The following is a 12,121-nucleotide window of genomic DNA, read 5'->3' as shown; positions in this document are numbered from 1 at the left end:
ATCATTGCACAACTACTTTTTAATTCTGTGGAACAGTGGAAGTGATACATTAGGATAAACACGGTATATTCCGACATCGTGGGTAATTCAGACACCTCTCTAGTTTTTCCTTTATAATTAAGCTTTGCCTTAGTTCCACGCATTCGTTGATGGTTGAAATAGTGACGTCATACCTTTGCGCGCCAAACTATTGCCAAAACACTAGGTTTGGGCCATCTCAATATTCATTTCTCGATGAAAAGTTTAATTCTGTCAGAATATAGTTTCATTCTGTCTCTATAGTTTCATTCTGTCAGAATATAGCTACCGCATTTGCCCTATATTTCAAAAGAATTACCTAAATCTATGGTTGAATATAGATATTCCTTCCAAATTTGCAGTCCGCACTCATTTGCCAATCGCCATATAAAAGCTTAATAGCTGTTAATTAAAAGCCTAATTAAGCAGTGTTCAATATTCAATAGTGTTCTAATTCAAAGCCGTGTCGTATTCCAATACAGCTCACACAGCGATCGGAATTCGAACACAATGATGTCAAAATTACGTATTAGTAGAGTTTGAAGCGCGGCCAGAATTTGTCTCACAACGTGCCGAATTTAGTCACACACAGCATCGGAATATAGGGATTTGGTAGGTTTGCATTCTGAAGGCTTTTAAATAAATATGGCAACACTTTGTGACGTTTCATTGTTGCTGGCGCGTCATGCAGTGTTTTGAGAGTCACTTAAAGCAAACAGAACTCAAGTAACGCATACGGTTATTTTTTTATAGTTTTTCATTTCTTGATGAAAAGTTTCATTCTGACGGAATATAGTTTCATTCTGACGGAATATAGTTTCATTCTGTCTCTATAGTTTCATTCTGTTGGAATATACCGCGTTTGCCCTATATTTCAAAAGAATTACCTAAATCTATGGTTGAATATAGATATTCCTTCCAAATTCGCAGTCCGCACTCATTTGCCATACTGTAGTAACTGTGCAAAAATGTAGGTACAAAATGTTAGTACGTCTGTTGCTGTTGGGGAAGTGAAATTTCCCCTTGGCATAGTGGCAAAGCAGAGAGTTTTTTAGACTCTCCCTCAAGTTCATTTTTGAGTCCTATAAGTAGACCAGTAAAGTATCCTGGATACCAACATTATAATACTTAAGAAATTTGATTAAATCTTGAGTAAATGAGGAAATTAATAATGAACTGATTCTAAAAGAGCTCTGGTTTGCCACTATGCCCCTTGGGTTATTGAGCATGAATTGAAAGTTATTTGTTGTTATCAAAAGCAATAAAATAGGTACACAAATAACACAATTAGCTACATGCAGTAGGGAAACAACAGAAAAACAGCAAGCCCCACCCTCAGGGCTTCCTTCATATGGTTATCAAGTGCAAGTAGCCTATTGGTCACATTCACAACTCACAAATAGCTAGATAGGCCTATAGCTGCATGGCAGACCCAGCAAGACTTAAAGGCTGAAGCTAAAGGTAACTCCAATTTCCAAACTTAGAATTTTACCATGTCAGACCAACTGACCAATGAAAAAAAACCATGGTCTAACAGTCACTCTAACTTCCTGGCTCAGTGAGGCTTAGTCGCTCAGACTCAGAGTAGGCCTCGTGTTTCAACATATCGACAGCAAACTCAGAATTTCAGAAAGCTTCTATATGAAGCATGCATGAATGATTGCACAATTTCTAGGTAAAAAAAATTAATCATACCTTAAACTTCAATCAATTCTTCAAGCTCAAACTAACGAAATTCCTTGCGCTCAGCCTCAAACTATATTAGCTTTGTCGTTCTCTCGTTCAGTAGAAGCCAACCAAGCGAAACGACATAGTTTTTGTTCTTCGCAGTTGAAAATTCTGCAGTTGGAGGAGCAAGGAAAAGAGAAACACAGCTGACCTACATCATTTATGCATCATCTATTTACCAGTTTATTAGTGAATTTAACTACATTTCACTTCATTTTTGTGACCTAAGCAGTTTTGACATTGAAACCTCGAAACTCTATGTTTCAATACATATTTTAAAGTAAAATAGCGTCCACGAATGGAAATGCACGAATTACACAGCTTTTTACAGCTATGAAAATGCACGAATAAATGTGTAAAACATTCTATTTTTAAATTTATGGTGGGTATTTGAATTGATCAATGAAATAAAACACTTATATGGCCTGCGTTACATACACCGATAGAAATAATGTACTTAAATAATATTTTCGATGGACATGAATAAAAATTTACGAGCTATCGGATTGTTAATATTTACGGTGATGAGAACAGCGGTTTTTCGGTCACATAACAGTCAAATTAAGGGGAGCTCAGCCGTTGTCCAAAAATTTTACAATTAAATAAGCCCAGGAGCCAACGCTCAATCTCATCATGCTTTAATTAACTTTACTATGTGGCGCAGTCTGTGTCATATTTAATTAACTTTAATTTAATAATTATATTTAATTAACTTTACTATGTCAGCGCAGTCTGTGGCTTCTAATACTGTGGTATTAGAAGCCACAGACTGCGCTGGAACACCGTAATCCAGACCAGTGACACACAGCCTAAGGATAAAAGCGCCGTAGGATTTCAGCAGATATTTAATTAGGGGGCGCAGCCGTAGACCACAAATTTTACTCTTAAATAAGCCCTGGAGCCAACGCCTAGCTTCACCATGCATTAACTTTACTCAGCCTCAGAACTAGAAGCCGCCGGCTACGCTTCAACTCCGTAATCCAGATAAGCGACACACTGCCGAAAGATGAAAGCGCCGTAGGTCTTCAGCATGCTCGCTGTTAAGCAGGCAGTTCCCCATCCGGTTGTGCCTACTCCGGCCTAACCTCATCACGCTGTCCCGACTCAAAACCTTCTAGCAGCCAATGACTGGTTCTACCTGCACATTTGAACCGCCTTTCTATTTTTCTGCAGCCAATGAGGTTAGGTTAGGTCCGCTCAAGTTTATTTTGTTGGAGGAATGTTGCAACTTGTGTAGGTTATGCTCAAAGAAATAAGGAAAATGTTTTGCAAGATCCATTTTAGCCATGCATACTTTTGGCAAGCTTAAGTTGTAGCTGCGGACTTCCGACGCTTGGGTTTTAAGCAGTCGACTTTATAGGCCTTTATGCCCCTTTGTGTTCTTACACACGAAAAGGAATACGAAGTAAGTGTGAAGTTTAGCAAAGCTAGCCTCCGGCATGCGCCCCAATTAGAGACAGGCGTTCAAAAACATATTGATTAATTTTCATTTTAATCGACATTTAAACGTACAGAGCGTAAAAATAATTCCTTTTTCGGAATATGAGTGAACGAGTCAAAATTTTAATTTTTAAAATGTTACTCGAAAACTCGGGGTCTACCAGTAACCTCTTGTCAGACTCAGCCATAGTTTTCGACGAGTAAGAATACCGTGAATTAGCCTTCCAAAAAAAGCATGAAAAAAACAATGTTCGTTTTCTTATTTCATTTGATTGATTGGAAGTTGTGATGTGAATATTGCGCTTGTGTTTTTGTGAACTTCGGCTAACGAGTTCAACGTACTCGTATCATCGATACATCATTTACCAACTCTTGAAGCTTGCGTCATTCAAAGAATTATCCAACTGTGCAACCAGCCTATTTTCAACGCAATATGTCAGCAAAATACTTTCGAAAAATCGTTGAGCTTCTCTGCCCAGTGATGTTATAAAAAGTTTAAAGTGACACTAAAGATTGCCTTCATGATGCCCATATGTTCTCAACTGCTCAACCTTTGCTTCTAGGTATTGTTGATTACAGGAGAGGAATTCATTTAATTGTGGTAAACTGTTGACGAAGGGCCCTCGCAAGTTTTCTTCTCCTATTACTACGGTAAAATCACATATTCAATGCATTCAGACAAAAATTTACATATTCATTCAAAATAATCCATTGAAATTAGACTTTTTTATATGATATAGAACATTTTATTTATTAATGAAATTGACTTAAACGTTGCGACCGTTCGAATCGTTGCCGGAATTTTTGATTATATTCCCAGTACAAAGAACAAGGTTATTGAGTACGCAAAGCGAATTTATTGCATGAGCTCACCTTGCTGTAGGAGATGGTGAATAGGACACTTCTGCTGTTGTACAAGACGCAGATCTTCTCTTAGGGGTTGTGTTCGTTCCTGGTAAGCTGGGCGCAGCCGTTGGTGGGGAGCTCGAGGGTTCGTGCGGCATTGAGGCAGGAGAATGGAACTCGTTAGAACCTGCTTCTCCTCCAGACAAACCAACAGAATCACTGGGTTCTGCCTTAACACAGCCATCAGCAATACCAACAGGGCGAGTAACTACTGCATTTTTCCGATGTGTTGCTACAATCGAAGGCTTCGAACATCCGTTGGTTTTGGATGCGTTTATCTTGGTGCCGTTGTTGGCGGAATTGGCACCCCGATAGACCGGACTGCATCGATTGGAGTTTCTTCCATGAGAAGTGTTTTCAGCGGTGCTAACTTTAGAGCCACAAGACACTTTTCCCCGGCATGCAAGAGAACCATGGACAGTTTCGACTGCATTGTTGGTGGGGCTTTGGTGCTGGGAAGCCTTCGTTGGGGAGGGACGAGCGGCGGAGACAGACGATCGGCCTCCTGAAGCTGATGAATTGGACCGAACTGATGGCAGAGACTTGACTGAAGTGCTGCTCGACACGCCTGAATTCAGTGAGACTTCGCTACCGCACGGAGAACGGGACTTGTCTCGACAACCTTCAGAAGAATAAAAAATTTGATTATGAAACATAATCCTACTTCATTAGTGCTAATTCTAATAAAAAGAGAGATTTAAATCTAGATGAACTATCATCATTTGGCAGTGCGTGAATCAGTTACGTAATTGAGATTTTATTAACGGTATAACTATACGTGCTTTATTTTTTCCTGTTAATAATTTCAGAGATAGTGCGTCTGTATTACGAGATCTTGTGTGGTTCGAGAACGAGTTGCTTTGAAAATTTGTCGAAAGGTGATACTCGCTAATACATTCTATGATTCCTTCAACATTCCATTTCTTCATCGTGACCATAAATTTCCAGACAAATTCAAGTGTGTTATTACTTGGCGCCGTCGGGTGAGTGGCTGCGAGCGCCGACGCTGCTGACGGCGATCGCCTGGAAGGTGGTCTGGAAGTAGCAGCAGAAGGAGGAGCTGTTGAAGAGGAGCGGCCGCTGGAGGGCGTCGATCCTCTGGAGGAAGGCGACATGTGATGATGGAAGCCATAGGGCAGCTTGTCCATGCTCGTACTCAGAGACTTAGACTTGGGCACGGGCGCCGCCGAGCCCGGCATCGTGAGGGGCGCCATGTAGGCGTATCTGGAGGTGGTGAGCTGGGCGTACCGGGGCACGGCAGGAGGGGAGCAGGAGGACACAGCCCTGGGAGGCGAGGTTCCTCGGTCGTTCAGCGGCCGTGGTATGCGGATCGTTAAGCCTGAACCTTCTTGGCTCCGGATTCTGAGGAGAAAGGAATTTATCAATTGTAGGAACCTTATTTCGGACACGCATGTGAAATAGACAATGACAAGAAAGGTTAGATTAATTTCAAATGTCAATGAAAATAACGGCGGACTAACAATTTGTGATACACTAAATACTGCGAAAGCTAAAGGTATCCAGAGTATCCACTATTCGCTAATAAGCTGCACGATACTTTAATGATCTTGTAGATAGAAAGCAGAGAATTTCGCAATATAATGGAGGGTCGCCATAATGTATGATCGGAGAGCCATCCTGACAGCACCGTAACATTTGGTCGCTTATCATCCGGATCGATGATTCCGGCCAATAACCAACGAGGATATTCAGCGCTGTCACTCACACGAGCTCAGGATTCAGCATGTATAACGCTCATGTCACTTCTCTGAATTTAGCACGTATGCTCCTGTATATCTCTAACGAATATTTTACATCTCTAGATTCATGATGTATAGATTCATCATTCAGGGTTTTTCGAATTACACATGAAATTTAGATATGATCGTATGAGGACGTTCGTATTTATAGTTGACTTGATGAATAAAAAATAAGAAGAGGCTCTTTAATTACAGATCAGATTGCAGCAGAGCCGAGCTGTAGTTAGTCCTCTAAGTTAAATAGATAGCAATGCTGCCTCTAAAAGAAAGGCCCAAATCTGTGAAACATATCTCGTGCCAAAACGCATAGATTTCTTACTTAGTAAAACAAATTCTTTTTCTAAGTTGTAGGACGCATGGAAACTTAACTGGGACTCGAGTGGGGTTCTTGACTTGAGCCCCCAGCGCGAAATTATTGGAACAGAGTGTGACATTTCGATAACATACAACTTCATTGCACACTTCAACTCAAAAAACATATAGTAAATAAAAATTGAATATGCGGGTAAGGCTGTACTCGACAAGTATATACAGTAGATGTACCACGACGCTTGAAGCTCGAGCTTCCGTCATAAAACAGCAAAATAAAGCCGAGTCTGTGCCTCGAGTCCTCTTCATTAGAGACTGATAAATGGGCAATCTGCTTGCGAGTAAATAAAGATTTGCTCAAAAATTCATTACTATTACTTAGACAACTAACATATTCTCCGACCGATCACTATTATTCGAAACATTCTATTTTAAGTGTCAAAAGGAAATAGAATTAAAGGCAACATACGCCACTGTTCGTACGAGCGACATTGCCTGCGCGGGACACTCGGGATTGAGCGAGATGAGCTCCTGTAGTTTATGACACACCGACAGTGTTGGCAACGAGAAGAGACAAGCTGCTTTTGTGAGGCAATGTAAAGAGGCAACGAGACTTCAAAAGCATTGCTCGAGTCACGTGTCAGCTCTTGTCCTGGCGCCTGATTAATATCGCTCCGAGGCAACACTTGGTGACGCAATATCAGGAGTTCAGGTCGAACGACGGAGTGCCGCTCTCGCCACAACAAAATAAGTCATTCCTGCTTAAACTTGATGAGTGAACATGGCTCGGAGGCTTAGTGCTGAATTGAGATATAATGACGTAATCTGCGACATTAAGAACCTAAATAAAAGGGAAGTTGTGTCTGCTGGGTGGAAGTCTGGGCGCAGTTAACTAATGCACAGTACGGAGTGCCGCTCTCGCCACAACAATATAAGTCATTCCTGCATAAACTTGATGAGTGAACATGGCTTGGAGGCTTAGTGCTGAATTGAGATATAATGACGTAATCTGTGACATTAAGAACCTAAATAAAAGGGAAGTTGTGTCTGCTGGGTGGGAGTCTGCGCGCAGTTACCATAATGCACAGTTGATCTCCGAGCCCGAGCTGATAGGACAACCGAACGCCTTCAGCCAACGAGACAAGAGACATCACTGAGAGCGCAGCTGCACTTGTCACTAGCCACAATGTACATTGTACAAGTGCCTTTAAAGTAACGACGACGCAAATTAAGCCGCCAAAATACTTGTCGCTTGCCGTCAATAATAACGATCTTTTTTTCTAAACAAACTGAACCACAACTTCCAATTGAGACCAAAACAGTTTCATTTTGTTTTAATCGAACCCTACAACTCGTAGGTCTGACCAGTCTAATATTGTTTTTTTTTTTTTGTGAGGAACGGCGAGTAATGTGCACTATATTATATATGTGCCGAGTGGCGACTTATATATCATTTGAGGCAGATTTCAAATGAAAGTTCACATCAAACAAGTTTTTGAAACAATATTATTTATTTTTAGGACATTTTTCTAGCGTGAATCCCGTGACATATTACTGATTTATGAAGCGAACTTTGATTAAAAGTAACTATAATGTTTTTAATGTTCAACGGTTGAGCAGCCAGTAGCCGGCAGAGCGGATCTCGTTTTCACATATTAAAATATAATAGATATACATAATCTTTTACTTTCGAATTTTCGAGGTCGTTTATTTTATTAGTGTGTTAAGTTTTCTTATTTTTTGACAAACCAAGAATAATACGAGTTTCATGCTTCATTTCCGAAAAATTTGGATGGCTTCACGCCAAGCATTATGTAAATATATTTGAAGATTTAAAACCGCATCATTGCATCTTTTCAGTCAACGATGATATTAATTTATTTTCGAATACCAAATAATTCGCACACGCAACTGCACTGATTTTGTATTTTAAGTCAGTCCGCGCGGGACGTTTTCCGAAGCCTTCTTCGAACGCTGTTCATGCGAAGTCTGGAGGACGGCATGGAAACTCTGAACGGAAAAATTCATGATCGTAAATTTTATAAGACGAGACTTTACCAGTTTCAGGAGATGGCATCGCCTACGTTCGTGTCTCCAAGAGAGTAGGATGGTATGCTTATGCAAGAGTATCATGCTACTTAGTAATGCATTATGCTCCAATATCCATCCACCCAGCACGTTGTATGCAGAATCTCTTATAGAGAAACATACATTTTTCACGTGGGGCAGAGGATCGTAACAAGAAGCTGTAGTTTCAGACGCACAATGGCGCTATGTTACAACTTGAATTACGCACAGCACTCAGTAATTAAGTCGACCATATTAAAGTGCAAATTATCAACATGGACCATCGTGTCCTTCGGGAAAATTCATTGCCACATATAAGTTTTAAAACTCCTTTAAATTTTCATGAAATGGAGTGAACCATCCGAATTACATTGGAAGAACGATGACAAAAATTGAGCTCGATTACTGACGCACTCACGCTTTCGCATTGATCGCGACTCGGCGACAAACCAAACAGTCCCGGGATAATCTGGGATATTAGCAAGCCTGCAAAACGCTCTGCCGGTCGCAGAATGTGGATCTGGAGATTATAAGCAATTAACTGCTACCTGCAGCAGCCTGACCTTTTGACCTCAACGGGCGCCATATTAGCTCCTGTCCAATTAAACCAACTGCCCTGACATCACGGCAGAGATATGAGGAACTCCTTCTCCCTGTGCCTGAAGCGTATCAACGTCACAGTAAATCAAAGGTGGATCGTTAATGGCAGCTCTGTGGTGACAGGGCGGCCGTTTTCGTACCATAAATGTTATTTAAAAGGTTCAGCCATTCCCCTTAATGGCTCATTAAAACTTAGGAGAACCGCTCATGGACAGTGGACGTAGGACGCACTTTATTCGCGAACTTTGTAAGGCTTGATGTAGTTAGGGTGTACCGTGGGACCGAGATCTAGTAACTCTAAATATTATTATCTCCAAATAAAATACGTAATACGTTTAAATAAATGTTCGCATGCATGAGGCACTTTTGTTGTGTTAGTCAAATTTAAGAAAACTTTGTAGTAATAGTTTGTCGGTGATTACCTTGCTGGAGAAGCTTACACGTGCTGGTAGAAACAAGTTGGGGTTAAAGTGCTTCGAGTTTAAGCAGGTGTCGAATGCCCTGAACAGCTCTACATGTTGAACTATATGCTATAAATGTATGAGAAATGATTAACCCTACTCGGCTCACAGTTGCGTCTGATAACGAATAAGCTCTGAGGGTCCAATGAGCCTATATAAAGCGCTTCAGTCCCGCTAATGAGTCCTGTGATGTTCCTGCATATCCCGAGGGAGCTGGTCGATCAGGTGCAGACATCGCTTATCAGCTCGGTAGACGGCGCTGCAAACTGCGAACTATTAGCCCATATATTGCACAATTTTTGAGGAAACTATAAACAAGAATGAGAATTTGTCTGATGGTAAGAACAATACTGGCAACAGTTCTATTACCCAGTGAAATCCGGTAATTGCGTGCACAATTTAATTTAAAGACTTTATGCACGTAATTTAATATACCGAGTCGAGGGACAGGATTCTGTCTCCGAATTCAGATTTTTTGACTAGGAAATTAGAATATTTAATTAGAAAAAGATTACAATTAAATTATAATATCAGTTTTAGATTTTTCTATCGAGTTTTTTTTCATCATCTTCATAAGGTATCAGTTGCATCATTCTGTATTTCTGTAGTAGTTAAAAGTGATTAACACCACTGCGGAGAGAAATTGTGTGCCGGTACCTGCAGCAAACACACGACGACACCGCCAAGTAGACGCTCGAGGGCTTGCGTTTGGGACTGACGGGGTGACTGCGATTGCCACTCCGCGAGAGTGACATGGAGGACCGGCGCACAGGGCACGTGAGAGGCGAGTGGTACGACGAGCTGAACGAGTGGCACTTGCGTACCAGCATAGTTTTCACCGCCCCTCGACCACTCGTTTTCGTGGCGACACTCAAAGTTGAATGAGAGGCTGGCATGGAGAACTTCTTGTGCACGGCTAAGGGAGTAGACGATCCCTGAGGGACAGAAGACAGGGAATGATGCTTCCTTATGGTGACGGCGCTCCCTCCTGCTCCTCGCTTTTTGGCGCCATGGACTGGCGGGATGAATGTTCGAGATGCATAAGGGGAGTAGAGCGAGAAGGAAGGCGAGCGTAAAGCCGACGTGTGGAGAGACGGATGCGATTGTGACCAACCGGATTTCAGATTTGAATCTTGAAGTGACACACGATGAGCGCCTAGACTTTCAACGACGTCCGGAGGAGCGATAAACGAGAGCTTTTTGGGGGATCCTACTTTCGGTCTGACACTCTCACCGTCAGTTATTTGGTCAGCCTTAGACTCTTCTGTGGCGGTATTTGTGGCTTCTGCCATGCTTGTCTGTGGACTTGAATTGCTACCTGACACGGAGAGGTTATTTATGTTATCATTAGTTTGGTTTACTTTAATGCCTTTGTTTGGATTAGTCGGGGACGGCGACGAAGATGATGGCTGAGTGATGATAATGGACGTGCTGGTGGGACTTACCACGGAGGCGGGGACACCTCCAATGGACGGCTGATCAGGGACATTTTTTGCAAGTTTTCCATGAGCAGAGTCGTACTTCATGATTCCTTTGTGGACATGACTGACTTTTGACGTACCTTCATCCAGACTTTGTGCAACTCGAAGCTGTCCGCATGATTTAGATTTTGGAGACCTCGACCTAGATGGCGAACCATGGAGCTTTGGCGACGACTTGCCTGACGACGACGTCTTCCTACGCGAGTTTGGAGCTTGTATAGCAATTATGCTCCCAAACTCCACGTGTCGTTCTCCAGGTAATATCGTGTCATTATTTGAAGCGCCATTTCTTCCCGGAACTTGATGCTCAGTGTGGGCCATGTCAACGTCTCCGCAGAAGCCATCCCCTGGATCGGCTACGGATAGAGTCGTAGACGGCAGAAGTTCTCTGCGATCCCTGGTGAGGTCATCACTGATGGTCAGAGCACATTTGCTAGAATCCTTCCTCCTTGTGGCTTTGGATATATTTTCAGGCTCATCAGAGTCATGATGGAGAGGTTTGATGACGCTTGAAGAGCCCCCACTCTCCTGCCTAGGCAACGGTTGCATGTCCACCACTTTGGGGGATTTCTTCCTCCCTGATTTTCCTTCTTTTTCTTTCTCATCTTCATTCTTTGCCTGGAATCCTGAGAGTTTCCGCACTCTTTTGAACATTGCAATGCACTTCTTGTCTCATTAAACTGGGCTCTTACCCACTGTTTGCTCTAAGAGAAGCACGGGCCCAAATGGGATCCATGCTATCTGGGCCTTGAGCCTATAGCTTTTTTCTGTTGGGCATAAATAGGAATAGAAAGGTAATTACAATTAGCCAAAATCAAGCATTTATATCCAACTAGAGGTATGTATTAACAGAAGACGTTGAAGAAAATCAAATGCTAATAGAGGCAGTACGTGCTAGCACATAGAACTTTTTCAGATCGACAGCGAGCAAGAGGCGCTCTCACATCCATTACGTTATCTCGGCCATTACATCAGCATTTGTACAGAGCAACTTCTGTTACTTCTTAGGATATCTTTGAGACATCTAATACTTATCTGTACATTGAAAGTAATGCAATTACTTGCGAAGGTTAAAAATAATAATAAAAAGCTAATTTTGAGCCGAGCAAAGTAGTGCAGGCAGGATCCCAAGGCTGGAGCCTGAATATAGCAGCCCAGCTCTACTCCATGGTCAAGGTCGGCAGTGAGGGGATGTGGGTAGTGAGGGAGTAGAGAGAGGGGAGCGAGGGGAGAGAGGGGAGCGAGGGGAGTAATGCGAGACTGTGAAGCAAGAATTGACGGCATATGAGTAAATAATTGCAGGGGACGAGGGAGTGGGAAACGATGAAGATTGAGGGAAAGCGAGAAAAAA

At 42.1% G+C, this 12,121-nt stretch overlaps 1 protein-coding gene across 2 annotated transcripts in view; it reads right to left on the bottom strand.

The window, feature by feature from the left end:
• LOC108673168 overlaps positions 1 to 12,121 on the bottom strand; it is a 37,438-nt gene that overhangs the window by 10,203 nt on the left and 15,114 nt on the right. Inside the window, exons 1-3 of one of the 2 annotated variants that reach the window (XM_018160959.2) lie at positions 9,947 to 11,531; positions 5,063 to 5,454; positions 4,060 to 4,714 (exon numbers count right to left, since the gene is read on the bottom strand). In XM_018160959.2, the coding sequence (XP_018016448.1) occupies positions 4,060 to 4,714; positions 5,063 to 5,454; positions 9,947 to 11,424 (2,525 nt within the window). In that variant the 5' untranslated portion in view covers positions 11,425 to 11,531. Of the gene's footprint in view, positions 1 to 4,059; positions 4,715 to 5,062; positions 5,455 to 9,946; positions 11,532 to 12,121 lie in introns of those variants that run through there. The other variant, XM_047881450.1, reaches the window with a different exon arrangement.

This window comes from Hyalella azteca, unplaced genomic scaffold (assembly GCF_000764305.2).
Source record: "Hyalella azteca isolate HAZT.00-mixed unplaced genomic scaffold, Hazt_2.0.2 contig8021, whole genome shotgun sequence".
NCBI classification, from domain to species: domain Eukaryota; kingdom Metazoa; phylum Arthropoda; class Malacostraca; order Amphipoda; family Hyalellidae; genus Hyalella; species Hyalella azteca.
The sequence above is the reverse complement of the archived record's forward strand: the minus strand, read 5'-3'. Positions and strand labels throughout refer to the sequence as shown.